Raw genomic sequence first — 24390 nt, 5'->3', positions numbered from 1 at the left:
CTCTCTGGGTCCACTGAGTAAAAATCTTCAGATAAGATCCCCATCCAGTATTTAAATATTCATTTGTGATCAATGCTGATGAAATTGCACTGCTTCCTTTAAGCTGAAAAAGGAGGAATAGGTCTACTTCTGGTTCTGGAAAGAGCCAAAAAGGGATGGGTGGCAAGCAAATTTGGTCAACTATGTCTTCCTCAGTCAGTTTCAATTTCACAGCCCAGTTATTAACCAAATCTAAATTTTACTTTGGCACTCCGAATTCCCCTGCAAAAGACACTTTGATGGACAGCTGTGATTGAATCCATTTAGTTTTACCCAGTACTGAAGGCCCAATTGAATTCGTCTTAAATGCAGAGGCACTTCTCCCATCTCCACGCATAATGCCAGGACTGATGTTGTTCTAAAAGCTCCACAACAGAGTCTAAGTGCTTTGGATTGCATAGTGTCTAGTTTTCCAAGCACTGCCGTAGAAGCGGAACCATAAGCAATACAACCATAATCTGTAACTGATCTAATCATAGCTAGATATATTAAGTACCTAGTCTCCCGCCCTGCTCCCCAGCCGCATCCAGCAATACTTCTCATAACATTTAAAACTTTCTCACACTTTCCAATTGTTTTATCTATATGAACCTTCCAAGTAAGTCTTTCATCAAACCAGACACCTTAAAAACTTGAATACCTTGACTCTTTCTAGTGGAGAATCATATAGACAATTCACAATTAGGAATCTTTCTTCTAAAGCCAAAAATCATATATTTGGACTTAGAAGCAGAAATCCTGAAACCCCATTTATTAGCCCAGTTTTCAACTGATCTTAAAGCCTTTTGTACCTGCCTTAATATATACTTGATGTTTCTTCCTCTTTTCCAGATTGCACCATGTCTGCAAACAATGATTTGCCATATCCTGTCCCTACCTGATCAAAGATATCATTTATCATGACGTTAAAAAGAACTGGACTAATGACACTTCCTTGAGGGGTACCATTACCTATTTTAACTGACCTGGAGCTTTTTCCGCCTATTCTTACTTGAATTGCCCTTTCCTTAAGGAAATCTTTGATCCAATTAAACATTCTACCTCTAATTCCCGCATCATAGAGTTTAATTAATAAGCCATCCTTACATAGTGAGTCATATGCTCTTTCAATATCTAGAAATACACTTACCATTACTTCTCTATTTTGAAATGCTTTTTTAATATCATGATCTAAAAGGGCAACAGATTCATTGTTGATCTTCCAGTTCTAAAACCATTTTGATAGGCAGCAAAATGTCCCTTATTTTCCAAAAAATAAACAAGTCTGTTGGTGACCATTCATTCCATAGTTTTACAAAGCACTGACGTTAAAGCTATAGGCCAATAGGAACTAGGACTAGACGCGTCCTTACCTGGCTTTAAAACTGGAACTACTGCCGCATGCTTCCACTCTACTGGTAATTTTCCTTCTCTCCACACTGAATTAAACAATGCTAGAATTTCTATTAATACAGAGTCATCTAAATGCTTAAGCAATTCATAACACAGTCCATCCCTACCAGAAGTGTTTGAACCTGATTGGACAGCTTCCTGAAATTCCTGAAGGGAGCAAAACAAATTTATGGAGCTGTTATCATCCAATCTCCTGTCCAATTTCCAACTTTCCTTTAACATAATTTCCTTTCTCAAATCACCCAACTCTCCAGAACTGTGTAACGCTTGGAACACCTCTACAAACATATCAGCCTTTTCCTTGTTGGTTACAGCTTCAATATCTTCTTCCAGCAAAGCTGGGATAGATGGTCGCCTATATATCCCTGACATTCTGTGAATGATCGTCCATAGCTGCTTTATAGGTGTCTCAGGGCCCAGGGTTCCACAAAATCTTTTTCAACTATCCCTCTTTGCATTTTTAATTACTTTCCTTGCTACTGCTCTTTCCTTTTTATACTCCATAACATTATCTAACACTGGGTACTTTCTTAATTTCCTGTAAGCTTTATTTCTATTTCTCACTGCTATATCACAATTTTTATTCCACCACGGAACTAATGCTAGAGCCTTAAGTACAATCCCTAGCAGAATAGTCAACTGAGCAACTTTATGAATTATAGAACAGAGGGATCCATTCCAATCATCTATGGAGCCCTCGCTATTAATCTCTTCTATTATATCCACAGCTTTCTCCTGGTACTCATCCCAATGGGCCAAAGAAAAATTATACCTAGCAGACCTCTCCTCAACTTCTACTATCAAATTTCTACCAAATCTACATAATATAGGATAGTGATCACTTCCTAGTGTGTATCTGTCCATAACATCCCACTCCCCAACCCTAGCTAAGTTTGAGGAAGTGATAGATAATTCTAAGTGACTACAAGTATTCTTTACAATATTAAATCTTGTAGGCCTTCTGTCATTTAGCAGTACCATGTTGTATTTATCTAGAAACTCCGCTATTACTGCTCCATTACTATCTTTACTTTCACTACCCCATATAGGATTATGGGCATTGAAATCTCCAACCCAGATTACTGGGGATTTTGCCTTATTCATAATTTCATCCAAATCTGATAACATCATATTACCTGGATTATAAAAGTTAATCAAAGTAATTTGACCACGAGAGTTCCAAACCTCCACACCCACAATTTCAAGGTTAGATTTAAAATCAAGTCTTCTAAACTGGAGTCCTGTTTTAATGAAAGTTGCACACCCTCCACCAGATCTACCTGTTCTGTCAGCTCTCAAACTATCCAGGGATCACAAAATCTAAATGAGGCTTTAACCATGTCTCCTGTATACAGGTCAAATCAGGCTTGTCTTTAAAAGTTGCAACAAATCTTTTTAATTCTTGACCATTTGGAGATAAACTTCTTGCATTCTATTGTAATATTAAAAACATCCAAATACTAATTATTGGCCTCTTTATCCACATAAAGCTCCTTCGTACTCTCTGATCCCGACAGCTGGGAAGTATCCAGTGATTGCTTGTCTGTCATATACTCATGTAATTTTTCCGGCGAAATCTGGTTTATATCAAGGAATCTCTCTACATCTCCAACAACTACTTTTATCATATCCAACCTCTTAGCTGTAGCTTTAACCCCGACCAGTACATCAACAACAAACGCCAAAAAAGACTCTTTAGTCATCACCATGCCTGAAGGAACCATAGTCAGAGAACTCGGAATGAACTGACTCCCCATCATTCCAATCTTTTCTTTACTTACCCTTTGCTCTCTATCAAAGGATTTACTGCTTCAGCATATGATATTTTTTGTTGGATACTAACATCCTGAATCTGCTTTGCCTTACTAAAATACTCACATCCTCTGAACACCGCTATAAGGTCCCCTCCACAGTTACTGCACTTAGGCACCGCTGCCTTACATGCTTTAATATCATGATCCTCTCCACCTTTCATACATCTTCTTTTACCTCGACACAAACCAGCAACATGTCCAAATCTCTGGCAATTATAACAGCGTAAGGGAGGTCTAATGTATTCTCTAATTTGATAAGACATGCTCCCAAGATGGACTCTAGTTGGAAGAACATCACCTGCAAAAACCAGAAGAACAGGAGCATCCCAATTACCACCTTCCCTCGATTTTAATCATTTGGCTTCAATCACTCGACCACCTTTAATATTGTCCAAAATTTCCTTCTCAGTCATACCAGACCAAATACCCTACACTACCCCCTTAACTCCCTTCTTTTTGGAGTAATACACCCCACTTTCACAACCTATTTTCCCACCATTTTAGTACTGTTATATTGGTCAATATCTTTGCAACAATTTTTCGGCAATCCATTAGACAAAATCTTGGCCTGGAATCCTTTACCTATTTGGTTCTCTAATGCTGCTGCCACTTTCAAAAGATTAAGGGCTCTAAATCCTCTTTCTCCTTCCTTCTGACCATTAATTTTATACAGAACTATAAATTCCTCCAATTCAGCCATTTTCCTCAGTTTGTTGTCCCCCATTACTTCAGGTCTTGCACTTCAGGCACCTTTTCTTGGCTGCCCTTACTTCGGGAGTATTCCACCATTTCCCACCCTCCCCCTTCAATCTCAGCCCCCCCCTCCTTTTTTCAGCCATAGGCTACAAACTAACCCTTTCCAAACTACTAGACTCCTCCACACCAAAGTCCCCACCCACTCAATCAATAACCCCCAAGATCAACCCCCCACACTGTATCCAGTTGGACCTCTCTCTGTCTGCATCTTGTTTTACAGCGGTTGGCATCCAGCTTAATGGTGCATTACCGCCACCCTCTGCTCCAGAATGTGCACTAGACATACATTCTAAATCCCTTCACCCAATCTCACACACACACACACACACACACATATACAAACCTACACTTCACCCTCCCATCTTTGACCATCCTAGTATCCTATTCCTGTTTATTCGTCATATTCTATAAAAAACCCCTGTACCCCTTAAAAACGCTAAAAATACCCGGACTTGTGCTCTCTCACCCATGCCCAGCAACCCTTTTAATGTGAATTCCTGCATCCCCAACTCCCTTAATTTATTTCTCATCATCTCTCTCTGTATCCCATACTTCCTGCAACTCAGAACTACATGTTCTACTGACTCCTCTTCCTGACATTCCTCACACAATCCTGTCTGGTGTTTCCCCATCATTTTCAATGTTTTATTTAATGCACAATGCCCCAGCCTTAACCTAGTCCACACAATTTCCTCTCTTCTGTTTCCATTACCTACCCTAGTAACTGCAACACTCTTTTGTATTTGATATAAATGCCTCCCTTTCCCCTCCCTGTCCCATCTTTCTTGCCACATTCAGTTGATTTTTTCCCAGATTACACACTTAACCTTTGCTTTACTGATACTAATGTGCATTTCCACATTTTCTTTCTTTAACGCCCTCTTTGCCAACTCATCCACCCTCTCATTCCCCTTCACCCCTACATGTGCTGGAACCCATAGAAATTTTACCTGACCTCCCTGATTTGTAATTCTTGTAACTAACTGAAGGACTTCATAAAGTACATCTTGCCAACTGTTTGTGTGAAAAGACCTTAAACTTGCTAGAACTGAGGATGAATCTGAACATATCAATGCTTAGGCTTGTCTGGCTTTCTGCACCCATTGCAACGCAACCAACACTGCCAGCATCTCCACTGTAAACACCCCTAACTTATTAGCTGTTCTTCTGCTGATTCCAATTTCTTTTGCTGGTATGACCACCCCAAACCCTGGCACTCCTGTTTCAGGTTCCTTCGCACCATCCGTATAAACGTGAGTATAATCACTATACTTTTCCATCACATGACAGTTAAATGCATTTACCAAATCTGTTTTATATCTTTCTTTCCTTTTTACCTCTAACAAATGCCAGTCTATGTCAGGCCATACAAGCTTCCATGGAGCTACAACCGGACAAACTACTGAAGGACTTATCCTCAGATCAAATACTCCACATTCTTTCGCGGTATCATTCCCTGCCCAACTAAGGGTATCCCTCTGAAACCTCCCATTTTCCCAGCACTCCTGCAACACTCCTTTAGTAGGGTGAGAATCATTGTGCACCTGCAAGTTAGCCCAGTAGTTTGCCATCAGTTGCATCCTTAGTTCCAAAGGCATTATTCCCATTTCTACCTGTAGGGCTGACACTGGTGATGTTTTAAAAGCCCCACAGCACACTCTCAAGGCCTGAGCCTGAATCACATCCAGTTTCTTTATAAGAGACCTAGCTGCTGATCCATATACTATATTTCCATAATCCAATACAGATCTTACTAAAGCCACATACATTCTCTTCAAAGCTGAATAACTTGTTCCCCATTCCCTACCAGTCAAACATCTCATCACATTTATTACTTTTTTACATTTCTCCTCAACTTTCCTGATATGGTCTGCCTATGTTAATCATGAATCAAATATAACTCCCAGAAATTTAAATGATGCAACCCTTTCTAATTCAACCCCATACATCCTTAACTTCTTCCCTACCTCAACCCTTTTCCTGGTAAAAAATACAGTTTGAGTTTTGTCTACTGAAAATCTACATCCCCAATCATAACCCCACTCCACCACTTCATCAATTGCTTCTTGTAGTTTCCTGATTATATGGTCCATGTTCCTGCGTCTTTTCCACAAGGCCCCATCATCCGCAAACAGTGACCTACCTATATCCACTGGTACCTTTGTGAAGACATCATTGATCATAATGATGAAAAGTAACGGGCTAATCACACTACCTTGAGGTGTGCCATTTTCCACTATGTACTGTTTTGATAATACTGATCCAATCCGAACTTGAATTTTTCTACCAAACAAAAAATCCTTAATCCAATTAAAAACTCTCCCACCAACCCCCATCTTGCGCAGTTTAATTAATAATCCTTCCTTCCACATCATAGCATAGGCTTTTTCAATGTCAAAGAACACTGCCACTACTGACTCTCTATTTGCCTGGGCCTTCCTTATTTCAGTCTCTAACATAATCACTGAGTCCATGGAATTCCTTCCCTTTCTAAAACCACTCTGATAACTTGCCAGCATTCCCCTTTTCTCAAGCTCATATGATAACCTTTCTGTTATCATCCTTTCCATTATCTTACATATATTTGATGTTAATGCAATTGGTCTGTAGCTAATGGGTTTTGACAGATCCTTGCCAGGCTTCCTTATTGGAATTACTACTGCTTCTTTCCATGCACTTGGTAATCTTCCCTCCTCCCACGCTCTGTTATAAAAATGCCACAACTTCAAGAGCTCTCCTTCTCCTAGATTTTTTAGCATCACAGAGCATATCAGATCTTTCCCTGGGGAGGTTGGTCTCGATCTCTTTATTGCTCTCACCATTTCTGCTAATGTAAATGGATCATCAATTATATCATCTGTTCCTTCCCTCCTGCTTAACACACCTGGGTGTTGGCTCATTATTCTTTCCCTTCTTCTTCTCCCTTCTTCAGACAAATTTTCTGAAATGTGTATCAGTACGAATGATTTGGCCATGACCTCAGCCTTATCCCTACTGGAGACTGCAGTTTCCTCCTCAGATATCATTACTGGATATTCCCATTCCCTTCCATCTCCTCCCATCCACTTAATCATTCCCCATATCTCTCCCACAGGTGTTGTTCTTCCTACCTTGTTGCAAAAACTCCTCCAACTTGCCCTTTTAGCTTGACGTATAGTTCTTCTCACCAATGCCTGTGCTTTCTTATATTGAACCAAATGCTGCATATTATGGGTTCTTTTAACTAGCCTGAATGCTCTATTTCTGTTTTTTACAGCCTGACAACATTCCTCTGTCTACCATGGTACCAGTTTTCTATTCATCCTATTTTTACTCCTAGGTATAGATCCTTCTGCTGCCATGATAATTGCTGAAGTCACCTGACTGTTTAATTCATCTACATTTCCAGAAATATCAATCTTTGTCAACCCTTCTTCACTCAACTCCTGGAACTTACCCCAATCAGCTTTTCCAAACACCCACTTTGGGATTCCGCCACCTGGTCTTACTTCAACTCTTTCACCCACTGAACACAAAACTGGGTAGTGATCACTGCCTACTGTTGAAGCAGTCCAAACTCCCCAGTTACTAATGCCAGCCAAGGTATTAGACACTAACGTAATATCTAACACTGACTCAATTCCTGTTGTTATATCTATCCTTGTGCCGCTACCATCATTCATACACACCAAATCCCTTTCTTCCATCAAATCTTCAATTACCTTTCCATTTGGATCTGTAATCTGATCCCCCCATATTGTGCTAGGAGCATCGAAATCTGCACACCACACTACTTTATGTCTGTTTTGTCCTTGTATCTTTAATAGGCTGTCCAAATCCAACCTTTTACATGGATTGTAGTAGTTAATTATAACCACTCCCTCCCCTCTCTCCCACACTTCCAGCACTATGTATTCCTGATCATCTCCTTTTTCCAGTACCCTATATGGTATACCTTGCTTGATTAACATAGCACAACCCCCTCCTCCCCCTAGATTTCTATCTTTCCTTATCATTGTATACCCATATACCACAAAGTCTAAAGCTGATTTTAACCAAGTTTCCTGAATACACACTACATCCGGTTTTACAACCATTTCTTTAATAAAGTGCTTGAATTCCTGGCTATTGGCCAGTAAGCTCCTTGCATTCCATTGTAAAAAAATCACCATAATTAGTATTAACCAACACATGACACTTCCTGGCTTGACTGATTACTGAGGTTCTCCCTCACTTCCTCCCATGTCAGTCCCACTAAACCTAAATGGTTTACTGCTGCTTTTACCACCAGCTGAATTTTGTCACTTTTTGATTTTACCTCAGCCGTACTATTAATCACTCCTGCAATGAATGTTACTAGAGCCTTTTTGTCTACATAAATCCTGTCATTTGTTCTTTGTTGCATCTCTCGTATCCCTATTGCTCCCTGATCATTAGGAGCATTATTCTGTTCTCTTGACATTCTTACAGCTTCTGCACAACTGATCTTTCTTTTCACTCTTATTTCTTGAATTTTAGTCTCCCGTCTCACAACCTCACACCCACTATATGCAACATTATGAGCTCCTCCACAATTGCAGCATTTTGGTTGAACTCCTGTTCCACACTTTCCATATTCATGATCACCCCCACATCTAGCACATCTCCTCTGCCTTTTACAGTTTTTAGCCACGTGTCCAAACCTTTGACAATTATAGCACCTCAGTGGTTTTGGCACATACACCGTTACTGGGTAACTCATGAAACCCAGGAACACCTTCCTTGGCACTCTTTCTTCTTCAAATTCAATCAATACTGATTCACTTTCCTTTTTCACTCCCTCCTTTGTTGTTTTCAGTCTTTGACCATTCAATACTTTCCCTCCTTTGATATTCCTCTTTATCTCCTCCATATTTATACTCATTGGTATCCCCATGATCACTCCTTTACAACCACTGTTTTGTGCTCCCACCCTCCCAGTGTATTCCACCTTGCATTTTCCTATCTCTTTTAGCTTGAGTGCTTTCTCAAGTTGTTCCTCATTCACACATCTTACCAATAAGTTGCCATCATTAAGGACTTTTGCAAATACTATTTCCCCTACCTTATTTGTCAGAGTTGTTGTTAGCACAAATGGGTTAATTTTCTTCATATGTCCCTGAGCCTTCTCATTAAACCTAATTATGACAACACCTCCTCTCTGAGCTTGTTCATCTTCCTCACTTTCAGAGCTTTCTCCACTATCATTTCTTATTCTTTTATTCCCTTTGTCTTGGTTTTTATTCATCTGACCCCTCATTACCTCCTGATTCCCTTTATTTCTCCCTTAACAATAATCCACCTCTCCCCAGCTGCCTACCTCTGGTCCCAAGTCTCTATCCCTCTCCTTCTCCACTTTCTTTCCCTCAACACCACCTCTTATCTTGTCTGCCATTACCGGACCCACACGACCCCCTCCCAGCAATTTCCGTTCCTTCCCCACTCTCTTTCCCTCAACAGGTTCCAAACCACAGTCACGCATCAAGCAAAACACAGCCAACTTCCAGTCCTCAGTTGGACCTGTCTGTCTGTATCTTGTTTTACAGCGGTTGGCATCCAGCTTATTGGTGCATTACCGCCACCCTCTGCTCCAGAATGTGCACTAGACATGCACTCTAAATCCCTTCACCCAATCACACACACCTACACTTCACCCTCCTATCTTTGACCATCCTAGTATCCTATTCCTGTTTATTCGTCATATTCTATAAAAAACCCCTGTACCCCTTAAAAATGCTAAAAATACCCGGACTTGTGCTCTCTCACCCATGCCCAGCAACCCTTTTAATGTGAATTCCTGCATCCCCAACTCCCTTAATTTATTTCTCATCATCACTCTCTGTATCCCATACTTCCTGCAACTCAGAACTATATGTTCTACTGACTCCTCTTCCTGACATTCCTCACACAATCCTGTCTGGTGTTTCCCCATCATTTTCAATGTTTTGTTTAATGCACAATGCTCCAGCCTTAACCTAGTCCACACAATTTCCTCTCTTCTGTTTCCATTACCTACCCTAGTAACTGCAACACTCTTTTGTATTTGATATAAATGCCTCCCTTTCCCCTCCCTGTCCCATCTTTCTTGCCACATTCAGTTGACTTTTTCCCAGATTACACACTTAACCTCTGCTTTACTGATACTAATGTGCATTTCCACATTTTCTTTCTTTAACGCCCTCTTTGCCAACTCATCCACCCTCTCATTCCCCTTCACCCCTACATGTGCTGGAACCCATAGAAATTTTACCTGACCTCCCTGATTTGCAATCCTTGTAACTAACTGAAGAACTTCATAAAGTACATCTTGCCGACTGTTTGTGTGAAAAGACCTTAAACTTGCTAGAATGGAGGATGAATCTGAACATATCAATGCTTTGACTTGTGTGGCTTTCTGCACCCATTGCAATGCAACCAACACTGCCAGCATCTCCACTGTAAACACTCCTAACTTATTAGATATTCTTCTGCTGATTCCAATTGCTTTTGCTGGTATGACCACCCCAAACCCTGGCACTCCTGTTGCAGGTTCCTTCGCACCATCCGTATAAATGTGAGTATAATCACTATACTTTTCCATCACATGACAGTTAAATGCATTTACCAAATCTGTTTTATATGGTTCTTTCCTTTTTACCTCTAACAAATGCCAGTCTATGTCAGGCCATACAAGCTTCCATGGAGCTACAACCGGATAAACTACTGAAGGACTTATCCTCAGATCAAATACTCCACATTCTTTCGCGATATCATTCCCTACCCGACTAAAGGTATCCCTCTGAAACCTCCCATTTTCCCAGCACTCCTGCAACACTCCTTTAGTAGGGTGAGAATCATTGTGCCCCTGCAAGTTAGCCCAGTAGTTTGCCATCAGTTGCATCCTTAGTTCCAAAGGTATTACTCCCATTTCTACCTGTAGTGCTGACACTGGTGACGTTTTAAAAGCCCCACAGCACACTCTCAAGGCCTGAGCCTGAATCACATCCAGTTTCTTTATAAGAGACCTAGCTGCTGATCCATATACTATATTTCCATAATCCAATACAGATCTTACTAAAGCCACATACATTCTCTTCAAAGCTGAACAACTTGTTCCCCATTCCCTACCAGTCAAACATCTCATCACATTTATTACTTTTTTACATTTCTCCTCAACTTTCCTGATATGGTCTGCCTATGTTAATCATGAATCAAATATAACTCCCAGAAATTTAAATGATGCAACCCTTTCTAATTCAACCCCATACATCCTTGACTTCTTCCCTACCTCAACCCTTTTCCTGGTAAAAAATACAGATTGAGTTTTGTCTACTGAAAATCTACATCCCCAATCATAACCCCACTCCACCACTTCATCAATTGCTTCTTGTAGTTTCCTGATTATATGGTCCATGTTCCTGCGTCTTTTCCACAAGGCCCCATCATCCGCAAACAGTGACCTACCTATATCCACTGGTACCTTTGTGAAGACATCATTGATCATAATGATGAAAAGTAACGGGCTAATCACTACCTTGAGGTGTGTCATTTTCCACTATGTACTGTTTTGATAATTCTGATCCAATCCGAACTTGAATTTTTCTACCAAACAAAAAATCTTTAATCCAATTAAAAACTCTCCCACCAACCCCCATCTTGTGTAGTTTAATTAATAATCCTTCCTTCCACATCATATCATAGGCTTTTTCAATGTCAAAGAACACTGCCACTACTGACTCTCTATTTGCCTGGGCCTTCCCTATTTCAGTCTGTAACATAATCACTGAGTCCATGGAATTCCTTCCCTTTCTAAAACCACTCTGATAACTTGCCAGCATTCCCTTTTTCTCAAGCTCATATGATAACCTTTCTGTTATCATCCTTTCCATTATCTTACATATACTTGATGTTAATGCAATTGGTCTGTAGCTAGTGGGTTTTGACAGATCCTTGCCAGGCTTCCTTATTGGAATTACTACTGCTTCTTTCCATGCACTTGGTAATCTTCCCTCCTCCCACACTCTGTTATAAAAATGCAGCAACTTCAAGAGCGCTCCTTCTCCTAGATTTTTTAGCATCACAGAGCATATCAGATCTTTCCCTGGGGAGGTTGGTCTCGATCTCTTTATTGCTTTCACCATTTCTGCTAAAGTAATTGGATCATCAATTATATCATCTGTTCATTCCCTCCTGTTTAACACACCTGGGCGTTGACTCATTGTTCTTTCCCTTCTCCCTTCTTCAGACAAATTTTCTGAACTGTGTATCAGTACAAATGACTTGGCCATGACCTCAGCCTTATCCCTACTGGAGACTGCAGTTTCCTCCTCAGATATCATTACTGGATATTCCCATTCCCAAAGCAGAGGTTAAGTGTGTAATCTGGGAAAAAAATCAACCAAATGTGGCAAGAAAGATGGGACAGGGAGGGGAAAGGGAGGCATTTATATCAAATACAAAATAGTGTTGCAGGTACTAGTGTAGGTAGTGGATACAGAAGAGAGGAAACTGTGTGGACTAGGTTAAGGCTGGAGCACTGTGCATTAAACAAAACATTGAAAATGATAGGGAAACACCAGACAGGATTGTGTGAGGAATGTCAGGAAGAGGAGTCAGTGGAACATGTAGTTCTGAGTTGCAGGAAGTATGGGATACAGAGAGAGATGATGAGAATTAAACTAAGGGAACTGGAGGTGCAGGAATTCACATTAAAGGGGTTGCTGGGCATGGGTGAGAGAGCACAGGTTAGGGTATTTTTAGCTTTCTTAAGAGGTACAGGGTTTTTTTTATAGGATATGACGGATAAACAGAAATAGGATACTAGGATGGCCAAAGATGGGAGGATAAAGTATAGGTTAGGGTGTGTGTGTGTGTGTGTGTGTGTGTGTGTGTGTATATTGCACACTACGGAGCAGAAGGTGAGAAGGTGATGGTAATGCACCATTAAGCTGGGTGCCAACCGCCGTAAAACAAGATACAGACAGACAGACAAAAGGTTCAGTTGTTGTTCAAACTAAACAATGGGAATGAAATGTGATCTAAATAACTTTTTTTTTAGATTGAGGACACGCAGTCCTCTTTTATTGTCATTTAGTAATGCATGCATTAAGAAATGATACAACATTCCTCCGGTGTGATATCACAAAAACCCAGGACAGACCAAGACTGAAAAACTAACAAAACCACATAATTATAACATATAGTTACAACAGTACAACAATGCCATAACTTGATGAAGAACAGTCCATGGCACAGTAAAAAAAAGTTCAAAGTTTCTCGGAAGTCCCACATCTCAGGCAGATGGGAGAAAGAAGAAAACTCTCCTTGCCATGCCAGACCACAGTCCGACTCTGAGTCGTCTGAAAACTTCAAGCTCTGATCAGCCCTCTGACACCGAGTACCGAGCACCATCTCTATCTGAATGTTTTGACCTCAGCCTCGGTTGCCAGCAGCAGGCAAGGCTGGGGATTTTGGGGCCTACCCTCCGGAGAATCTCGATCACACAGTAACAACAGCAGCGAACCAGGCATTTCAGAAATTTCTCCAGATGTTCCTCTGCTTCTCACGTCTGTCTTCATCAAATCAGAATTGTCCACGGCCTCTATTTAACAGATACGATATAATTTCACCGGAGAGCTGCGCGCACTGCCATCTTCTCCTTCCGCCTAGGTCTTTGACCATGGAATGATTGTTGGTACCAGATGTGGTGGTTTGAATATCTCAAGAACTTCTGATCTCCTGAGATTTTCATGCACAACAGTCTCCAGAGTCTACAGAGATTTGACTGAGAAACAAAAAACATCCAGTGAGTGACAGTTCCATGAGCAAAAACACCTTGTTAATGAGAGAGATCAAAGGAGAATGGTCAGACTGGTTCAGGCTGACAGGACAGTGACAGTGTTTGAATTTATCTGGGATAATTGATCCATCCCAACCTGTTATTACAAAGCCTTTCTTTTGAATTTCTTTTGAAATATTTATGAGGGAAAGAGATTGTTGTCTCGGCTGGCACTGGGTAGAAGCCAGGCTGTTGTGTGCCATTGCTCACTGTGCTTCTGTTTGCACTGCAGGATCTTCGTGCTGGTGCTGGTGGTGCTGTCCATCCTGTGGATTCCTCTGGTGCAAATCAGCCAGGGTGGCCAGCTCTTCATGTACATCCAATCCATCAGCTCAAACCTGCAGCCACCGGTGGCAGTGATCTTCATGGCTGGCTGCTTCTGGAGACGGACCAATGAGATGGTGACTGCTTTACATTTCACAGATAATATTAAATGTCTCTTGAGAGGATGGGGAGAACTGGAGCAGAATCATGGCTACACTCACTCTGTAGACAGCAGTGGGAACACAGGGAGCCATCCAGCCCAACTTCTCCATCTGGGAAGACAGTAACCAGAAAGCTGCACACATAAAAGTTGCTGGTGAACACAGCAGGCCAGGCAGCATCTCTAGGAAGAGGTACAGTCGACGATTCGGGCCGAGACCCTTCGTCAGGACTAACTGAAAGAAGAGCTAGTAAGAGATTTGGGAGGGGGAGGGGGAGATCCGAAATGATGGAGCTAAGAGCTGGACAGTTGATTGGCAAAAGGGATATGAGAGGATCATGAGACAGGAGGCCTAGGGAGAAAGAAAAGGGGGAGGGGGGAAATCCAGAGGTGGGCAAGGAGTATAGTCAGAGGGACAGAAGGAGAAAAAGGAGAGAGAGAGAGAAAAAGAATGTGTGTATATAAATAAATAATGGATGGGGTATGAGGGGGAGGTGGGGCATTAGCGGAAGTTTGAGAAGTCAATGTTTGTGCCATCAGGTTGGAGGCTACCCAGATGGAATATAAGGTGGTGTTCCTCCAACCTGAGTGTGGCTTCATCTTTACAGTAAAGGAGGCCGTGGATAGACATATCAGAATGGGAATGGGATGTGGAATTAAAATGTGTGGCCACTGGGAGATCCTGCTTTCTCTGGCGGACAGAGCGTAGGTGTTCAGCGAAACGATCTCCCAGTCTGCGTCGGGTCTCGCCAATATATAGAAGGCCACATCAGGAGCACCAGGTGCAGTATATCACCCCAGCCGACTCACAGGTGAAGTGTTGCCTCACCTGGAAGGACTGTCTGAGGCCCTGAATGGTAGTGAGGGAGGAAGTGTAAGGGCATGTGTAGCACTTGTTCTGCTTACAAGGATAAGTGCCAGGAGGGAGGTCGATGGGGAGGGATAGGGGGGAAAGGACAAGGGAGTCGCGTAGGGAGCGATCCCTGCGGAAAGCAGAGAGAATGGGGAAGGGAAAGATGTGCTTGGTGGTGGGATCCCGAAGGAGGTGGCAGAAGTTACGGAGAATAATATGTTGGACCCAAAGGTTGGTGGGGTGGCAGGTGAGGACAAGGGGAACCCTATTCCTAGTGGGGTGACGGGAGGATGGAGTGAGAGCAGATGTGCGTGAAATTTGAGAGCAAAGTTGATGGTGGAGGAAGGGAAGCCCCTTTCTTTAAAAAAGGAGGACATCTCCTTCATCCTGGAATGAAAAGCCTCATCCTACGAGCAGATGCGGCGGAGACAGAGGAATTGAGAGAAGGGGATGGCATTTTTGTAAGAGACAGGGTGGGAAGAGGAATAGTCTAGATAGCTGTGAGAGTCAGTAGGCTTATAGTAGACATCAGTAGATAAACTGTCTCCAGAGATAGACAGAAAGATCTAGAAAGGGGAGGGAGGTGTCAGAAATGGACCAGGTAAACTTGAGGGCAGGGTGAAAGTTGGAGGCAAAGTTAATGAAGCCAATGAGCTCAGCATGCGTGCAGGAAGCAGCGCCAATTTAGTTGTCGATGTAGTGAAGGAAAGGTGGGGGACAGATACCAGAATAGTTTTGGAACATAGATTGTTCCACAAAGCCAACAAAAAGGCAGGCATAGCTAGGACCCATATGGGTGCCCATGGCTACACCTTTAGTTTGGAGGAAGTGGGAGGAGCCAAAGGAGAAATTATTAAGAGTAAGGACTAATTCCGCTAGACAGAGCAGAGTGGTGGTAGAGGGGAAGTCGTTAGGTCTGGAATCCAAAAAGAAGCGGAGAGCTTTGAGACCTTCCTGATGGGGGATGGAAGTATATAGGGACTGGACATCTGTGGTGAAAATAAAGTGGTGGGGGCCAGGGAACTTAAAATCATCGAAAAGTTTCAGAGCGTGAGAAGTGTCATGAACATAGGTAGGAAGGAATTGAACAAGGGGGGATAAAACAGTGTTGAGGTATGCAGAAATGAGTTTGGTGGGGCAGGAGCAAACTGAGACAATAGGTCTACCAGGACAGGCAGGTTTGTGGATCTTGGGTAGGAGGTAGAAACGGGAAATGCGGGGTGTGGGAACTATAAGGTTGGTAGCAGTGGATGGGAGATCCCCTGAGCAGATAAAGTCAGTGATGGTGTGGGAGACAATGGCCTGGTGCTCCTTAGTGGGGTCACAATCGAGGGGTAAATAAGAGGAGGTATCTGCGTGTTGTCGCTGTGCCTCGGCAAGGTAGAGGTCAGTACGCCAGACTACAACAGCACCCCCCTTATCGGCGGGTTTAATAGTAAGGTTAGGATTAGTGTGGAGGGAGTGGAGAGCAGAGCGTTCCGAAGGAGTGAGGTTGGAATGGGAACAAGTTTCGGTGAAGTTGAGACGGTTGTTGTCCCGTCGGCAGTTAGCAATGAAGAGATCCAGAGCAGGCAGAAGACCAAAGCGGGGTGTCCATGAAGAGGAGGAGGGGTGAAGACGAGAGAAGGGGTCATTGGTGGGGGTGGGAGAGTCCTTGCCGAAGAAGTAGGCTCGAAGACGGAGCCAGCGGAAGAGTTCAGCGTCATAGCGGACGTGGAGCTCGCTGAGGTGTGGGCGAAGGGGGACAAAGGTGAGACCCTTACTGAGGACAGAGCGTTCTGCCTCAGAGTTGAAGGTCGGAGGGAATGGTAAAGACCCAGCACAGATGAGAGCTGGGATCAGTGGGGGGAGGGGGAGGGATGCTGGTGGTGTCAGTGGAGAGGGGAGGGTTGGGGTGAGAGGAAGAAGGAGCCTCTGAGGGCCCAGGAGTAGATGATGGAATGTGAGGGAACCAGAAACCAGAACCTGAAAGCTGGATATGTTTTATTTGTTCACACAACAGGCTTCATGCAGCCTGGTAATCACTTTCCAGCAAGCAAAACTGTTCAGATTGTGGGACATTACTTCTGATATACATGCCAGGTATTGGCAGTGCCACTTATACTGGTAACCCTTCCACCTCCTTCCATCACCTGGCTGAGCTTGTTCTAACATGGAACACTTTCTTTAACTTTACCCACTTTATCAAATCACAGATATATCTCTGGGAACTCACATGGGCCTGTGTTTTGCTTGTTTCTTTCTAGGATATGTGCAATATCCTTGTTTCAAAAATGGATAAACCCCCTCTCTTATCTGGTACACTGATTATTATATTGCAACACCTTCATGCTCTCATACAGAATTTCAATTTGCAATTATCTTTGCTGCCTGTTTCTATCCTGCTCTCACTGTCATGTGGCAACACACACACAAAATGCTGCAAAAACACTGCAGGCCAGGCATCATCAATGGAAAAGAGTAAATAGAAAAGAGTAAATAATTAACGTTTTGGGTAAAAACGTAAAAAAAAAGAATAAATAATTAACGTTTTGGGCTGAGACCCTTCATCAGGACAGTTCTGATGAAGGGTCTTGGCCCAAAATGTCAACTTTTTACTCTTTTCCACCGATGATGCGTGGCTTGCTAAGTTCTTTCAGCATTTTGTGTGTGTTGCTTGGATGTCCAGCTTCTGCAGATTTTCTCGTGTTTGGGCTCACTGTCATGTAGTCTCTTCCTTCCTTGATGTCTCCATCACAATTTCAGGAGGTAGAGATTAGTACAAGACTTCCACAGGCACCTTGACCAAGCTTCTTCTAAGCTCCATTCATTAACCCATTTCTTACACTCCTACTGTTTATTATGATGAGATCGGTGTATCTGAGATGCCCCTCACACCATAGAACAAGGCCTGATTAGGGACAGTCAATATGGCTCTCTGTGGGTATGTTATGTATAACCAATGTTATACTGGTCATAAACATCATGAAAAAAGCGGATGAGCTTAGAGAGTAGATCAGTACTTGGAACTATAATGTTGTGGCCATTACAGAGAATTGGATGGTTCAGGGCAGGAATGGTTACTTAGAGTGCCAAGCTTTAGGTGTTTTAGAATAGGACAGGGAGGGAGGCAAAAGAGATGGGGGCATGGCACTGTTGATCAGAGATAGTGTCATGGGTGAAGAAAAGGAGGAAATCATGGAGGGATTATCTACTGAGTCTCTGTGGATGGAATTTAGAAACAGGAAGGGGTCAATAACTCTACTGGGTGTTTCTTATAGACCACCCAATAGTAACAGGGACATTGAGGAACAGATAGGGAAACAGATTCTGGAAAGGTGTAATAAATTCAGGGTCGTGGTGGTGGGAGATTTTAATTTCCCAAACATTGATTGGCATCTCCCTAGAGCAAGGGGTTTAGATGGGGTGGAGTTTGTTCGGTGTGTTCAGGAAGGTTTCTTGACACAATATGTAGATAAGCCTACAAGAGGAGAGGCTGTACTTGATTTGGTATTGGGAAATGAACCTGGTCAGGGGTCAGGTGTCTCAGTGGGAGAGCATTTTGGAGATAGTGATCACAATTCTATCTCCATTACCATAGGATTGGAGAGGGATAGGAACTGACAAATTAGGAAAGTATTTAATTGGAGTAAGGGGAAATATGAAGCTATCAGGCAGGAACTTGGAAGCATAAATTGGGAATGGGTGTTCTCAGTGAAATGTACGGAAGAAATGTGGCAAATGTTCAGGGGATATTGTCATGGCGTTCTGCAAAGGTACATTCCAATGAGACAGGGAAAGGATGGTAGGGTACAGGAACTGTGGTGTACAAAGGCTGTTGAAAATCTAGTCAAGAAGAAAAGAAAAGCTTACAAAAGGTTCAAAAAACTAGGTAATGATAGAGATCTAGAAGATTATAAGGCTAGCAGGAAGGAGCTTAAGAATGAAATTAGGAGAACCAGAAGGGGCCATGAGAAGGCCTTGGCAAGCAGGATTAAGGAAAACCCCAAGGCATTCTACAAGTATGTGAAGAGCAAGAGGGTAAAACATGAGAGAATAGGACCAATCAAGTGTGACAGTGGAAAAGTGTGTATGGAACCGGAGGAGATAGTAGAGATACTTAATGAATACTTTACTTCAGTATTCACTACAGAAAAGGATCTTGTCGATTGTAGGGATGACTTTTAGTGGATTGAAAAGCTCAAGCATACAGACATTAAGAAAGAGGACATGCTGGCTCTTTTGGAAAGCATCAAGTTGGACGAGTCTCCGGGACCGGATGAGATGTAACCCAGGCTACTGTGCTGAGCCTCTGATGATGATCTTTGCATCATCAATGGGGACAGGAGAGGTTCCGGAGGATTGGAGGGTTGCGGATGTTGTTCCCTTAGTCAAGAAAGGGAGTAGGGATAGCCCAGGAAATTATAGACCAGTGAGACTTACTTCAGTGGTTGGTAAGTTGATGGAAAAGATCCTGAGAGGCAGGACTTATGAATATTTGGAGAGGCATAATATGATTAGGAATGGTCAGCATGGCGTTGTCAAAGGTAGGTTGTGCCTTACGAGCATGATTGAATTTTATGAGGATGTGACAAAACACATTGATCAAGGTAGAGCAGTAGATGTAGAGTATATCAAGTCAAGTGACTTTCTATTGTCATTTCAACCATAACTGCTGGTACATTACACAGTAAAAATGGGACGACATTTTTCAGGACCATGGTGCTACATGAACAATACAAAAACGACACTGAACTACATAAAATAACACAAAACTACACTAGAGTACAGATCTACCCAGGACTGCATAAAGTGGATTTCAGCAAGGCATTTGATAAGGCACCCCATGCCTTATTGAGAAAGTAAGGAGGTATGGGATCCAAGGGGACCTTTCTTTGTGGATCCAAAATTGGCTTGCCCACAGAAGGCAAAGTGTGGTTGTAGATGGGTCATTTTCTGCATGGAGGTCGGTGACCAGTGGTGTGCCTCAGGGATCTGTTTTGGGACCCCTTCTCTTCGTTATTTTTATAAATGGCCTGGATGAGGAAGTGGAGGGATCGTTTAGTAAATTTGCTGATGACACAAAGGTTTGGAGTGTTGTGGATAGTGTGGAGGGCTGTCAGAGGTTACAGCGGGACATTGATAGGATGCAAAATTGGACTGAGAAATGACAGATGGAGTTCAACCCAGATAAGTGTGAGGTGGTTCATTTTGGTAGGTCAAATATGATGGCAGAATATAGTTTTAATGGTAAGATTCTTGGCAGTGTGGAGGATCAGAGGGATCTTGGGGTCTGAGACCATAGGACACTCAAAGCTGCTGCGTAGGTTGACTCTGTGGTAAGAAAGCATATGGTGCATTGATCTTCAATCATGGGACTGAGTTTAAGAGCCGAGAGGTAATGTTACAGCTATATAGGACCCTGGTCAGACCCACTTGGAGTACTGTGCTCAGTTCTGGTCACCTGACTACAGGAAGGATGTGGAAACTACAGAAAAGATGCAGAGGAAATTTACAAGGATGTTGCCTGGATTGGGGAGCATGTCTTATGAGAATAGGTTGACTGAACTTGACCTTTTCTCCTAGGAGTGGCGGAGAATTAGAGATGACCTGATAGAGGTGTATAAGATGATGAGAGGCCTTGAGCGTGTGAATAGTCAGGTTTTGTGAAATGGCTAACAGAAGAGGGCATAGTTTTAAGGTGCTTGGAAGTAGGTATAGAGGAGATGTCAGGGGTAAGTTTTTTACTCAGAGTCGTTAGTGCGTGGAATGGGCTGCCAGAGACAGTGGTGGAGGCGGATATGATAGGGTAGTTTAAGAGACTCTTAGATAGGTACATGGAGCTTAGAAAAATAGAGCGCTATGTGTAACCCTGGGTAATTTCTAAAGTAAGTACATGTTCGGCACAGCATTGTGGGCCGAAGGGCCTGTATTGTGCTGTAGGTTTTCTATGTTTCTATGTTATAGAGTATTTCGAGGAGATTACCAGAAAGGTTGATGAAGGCAAGGCAGTGGACATGGTCTACATGGACTTTAACAAAGGCCTGCATGGGAGCTTGATTCAGAAGGTTCAGTCACTTGGCATTGAGAATGAAATAGCAAATTGGATTCAATATTGGCTCAGTGGGAGAAGCCAGAGTGTGGCAGTAGATGGTTGCCTCTCTGACTGGAGGCCTGTGGAGTGTCACAAGGATCAGTGCTGGGTCTGTTGTTGTTTGTCATCTATAGTATTGATTTGGATGATAATGTGGCAAACTGGTTCAGCAAATTTGACACCAACATTTCGGGCATAGTGGACAGTGAGGAAGGCTCTCAAAGCTGGAAAAAATGGTAGATGGAACTTAATTCAGACAAGTGTGAGCAGTAGTGGTGTTATGTTGAAGTTTTATAAGATGTGGTTGAGACCAAAATTGGAATGTTATGTACAGTCTGGTCAATAAGATAAGATTGAAAGAGTACAGAGAAAATTTACAAGAATATTGCTGGGACTTGAGGACCTGAGTTACAGGGAATAGGCTGGGACTTTACTCCCTAGGGTGCAGGGAAATCTGATACAGATATATAAAATTATGAGGGCTTTAAACAGTGTAAACACAAGCAAACTTTTTCCACTGAGGTTGGGTAAGACTAGAACTAGAGGTGACAGTTCAAGGGTGAAAGGTGAAATATTTCAGGGGAACCTGAGGGGGAGCTTCGTCACCCTGGGGTGGTACGAGTGTGGAACAAGCTGTAGCAGAAGTGGTGGACGCTGATTCGATTGTAATATGTTAGGCAGGTTTGCATAAGAATGTGGATGGAAGGGGTACAGGAGCAAGTTAATGAGACTATAACTGTTCAACACAGACTAGATGGGCTGACAGACCTGTTCCAGTGCTGTTGTGCTCTCTAGATTGATTATTACACAGGCTCCATGGCTCACAATGTCACTACTGAACACTGTGCTTCATTCCACAAATCCTTTTCAGCCTGCATGAGATCCATTTGGCAGATGAATACATGGCAGAGGTATTGGTGAAGGGGGCAGGGTTTCAGATTTCTGTGTCATTGGAATCTCTTCTGGACAACGTTGATCTGTACAAAAGGGACAGGTTACACCTGAGCGAGTGTCCAATATTCTTGCAGCCAAATTTGCGAGAGCTGTTCGGGTGGGTTTAAACTAGCTTGTCAGGGAGTGGGAACTAGAGTAAAAGGTCAGAGGATGGGGCAGTCAGTGTATGGGTAGCTGCATCAGAGAGACTGCAAGGGAGGATGGGGAAGTCGCTGTACGGGTAGTTGGAGCATTTTGAGAGTCTGCAAGGGGAGATGAGGGGTTGGTTTATGGGTAGTTGCAGCATTTAGAGAGTCTTGAAGAGAGGATAGCAATTGATAGGGCAAAATTGTAGTCAGTAGGATGTGTTGAAGTGTATTTATTTTAATGTGAGAAGTATCGGGAACCAGAATGATACATTTAGATCACAGGTCAGTACATGGAAATACAATGTTGTGGCCACTACAGAGAGGCTGTCACAAGGGCGGGAGTGATTTCTGGATGTTCCAGGCTTTAGATGTTTCAAAAAGATCAGCGAGATAGAAGTGGGTGAGTGAAATTGTTAATGAGGGAGTATAACAGCCTCAGAAAGGGAGGATGTCGTGGAGGGGTTATCTTCTGAGTCAGTGTGGGTGGAAATCAGAAATCGGAAGGGAGCAATCATTCAACTGGGAGTATCCTATAGACCAACAACACCCCTCTCCACCAAAAGCAACAGCAACAGACTCCGAGGACAGATCAGCAGGCAGATTTTGGAAAGGATGCAAAAATAGCAGGGTTGTTGTCATGGGTGACTTTAGCTTCCCGAACATTACCAGGCACTTCCTTAGTGTTGAAGGTTTAGAAAGAATGGAATGTGTTAGGTTTACCCAGGGAAATGTGTCTTAGGAAAATTAGAGGCCATGGTGAATAGATTAGGGAAAACCCCGAGGTGTTGTATACATGTGTGAAGAACAGGAGAATTACTAGAGTGAGGGTGGGACTGGTGAGGGATAGCAGAGAAAACATGTGCCAAGAGTCGGAGGAGGTGGGAGAGGTCCTCAATGAACACTTTGCTTCAGTATTCACCTGCGAGAGTGATCTTCACAATTGTGCGGACAGTGTAAAACAGGCTGATATACTAGAACATGTCGATGTTATGACAGAGAAAGTGCTGGAACTTCTGAACAACATCAGGTTAGATCAGTCCCTGGGGCCAGACAGGATTACCACAGGGTACTGTGGAAAGTGAGGGAAGAGATTGCTACATCTTTGGTGATGATCTTTGCATCCTCACTGGGCACAGGAATGGTATCAAATGGTTGGCTTTTTCTCTTGTTCAATTAAGGGAGTAGGGATAACCTGAGAATCATAGATCAGTGAGACTTACTTTTGTGGTGGGTGAATTATTGTAGAGAATTCTTAGAGACAGGACTTACAAGCATTTAGAAATGCATAGTCTGATTAGAGATTGTCAGCATGGCTTTGTGAGGGGCAGATCATGCCTCATGAGTTTGATTGAATTATTTGAAGATTTGACAAAGCACATTGATGAAGGTAGAGCAGTGGATACAGTGTATATGGATTTTAGTAGGGTGTTTGTTAAGGTTCACCATGGTAGACTTATTCAAAAAGTCAGGAGGTATGGGATCTAGAGAAACTTGGCTGTGTGGATACAGAATTGGCTTGATGATAGAAGGCAGAGACTGATGGTAGGTGGAGCATATTCTGCCTGGAGTTTGATGACCAGTGGTGTTCCACGAAGATCTGTTCTGGGACCCAGGGTCTTTTCAATAACCTTTTCACAGAGTTGCTTGAAGTGTTCTTTTGTCTTCATGGTGTAGTTTTTGCCAAGATACTGACTCACCAGCAGTTGGACCTTCCAGATACAGGAGTATTTTTACTACAGTCAATTGAAACACCTTGACTGCACACAAGTGATCTTTTAACTAATTATGTGACTTCTAAAACCAATTGGCTGCACCAGTGATGATTTGAGGATTTGATGATCAGAGAGATAAGAAGGTAGACAGAGGAGGTGGTGTGGCTCTACTGGTAAAAATTAGATTAGATTAGATCTATTTTCGAGATCCGGTAAGACACTGAGCCCCACGATACACATGCGCTACTGTCATTTTAAATCAAAAGAATGGCATCAAATCAATAAAAGGATGTGACATAGGATCGGAAGATGTTGAATTCTTGTGGGTTGAGTTAATAAACTGCAAGGGTAAAATGACTCTGATGGAAGTTATAAACTGGGCTTCAAACAGTAGCTGGGATGTGAACCACAAATTACAATGGGAAATAGAC

General features: G+C 42.7%; 1 protein-coding gene across 5 annotated transcripts in view; it reads left to right on the top strand.

Annotated features, from left to right (window-relative positions):
- Positions 1–24390, top strand: part of slc5a11 (solute carrier family 5 member 11) — a 93937-nt gene that overhangs the window by 47799 nt on the left and 21748 nt on the right. For all 5 annotated transcript variants that reach the window (XM_072269462.1, XM_072269464.1, XM_072269465.1 and 2 more), the window contains one exon: positions 14048–14216. In XM_072269462.1, the coding sequence (XP_072125563.1) occupies positions 14048–14216 (169 nt within the window). The remainder of the gene's footprint in view (positions 1–14047; positions 14217–24390) is intronic.

This window comes from Mobula birostris, chromosome 9, assembly GCF_030028105.1.
Source record: "Mobula birostris isolate sMobBir1 chromosome 9, sMobBir1.hap1, whole genome shotgun sequence".
NCBI lineage: Eukaryota > Metazoa > Chordata > Chondrichthyes > Myliobatiformes > Myliobatidae > Mobula > Mobula birostris.
This window is presented reverse-complemented; position numbering and strand designations above follow the sequence as displayed.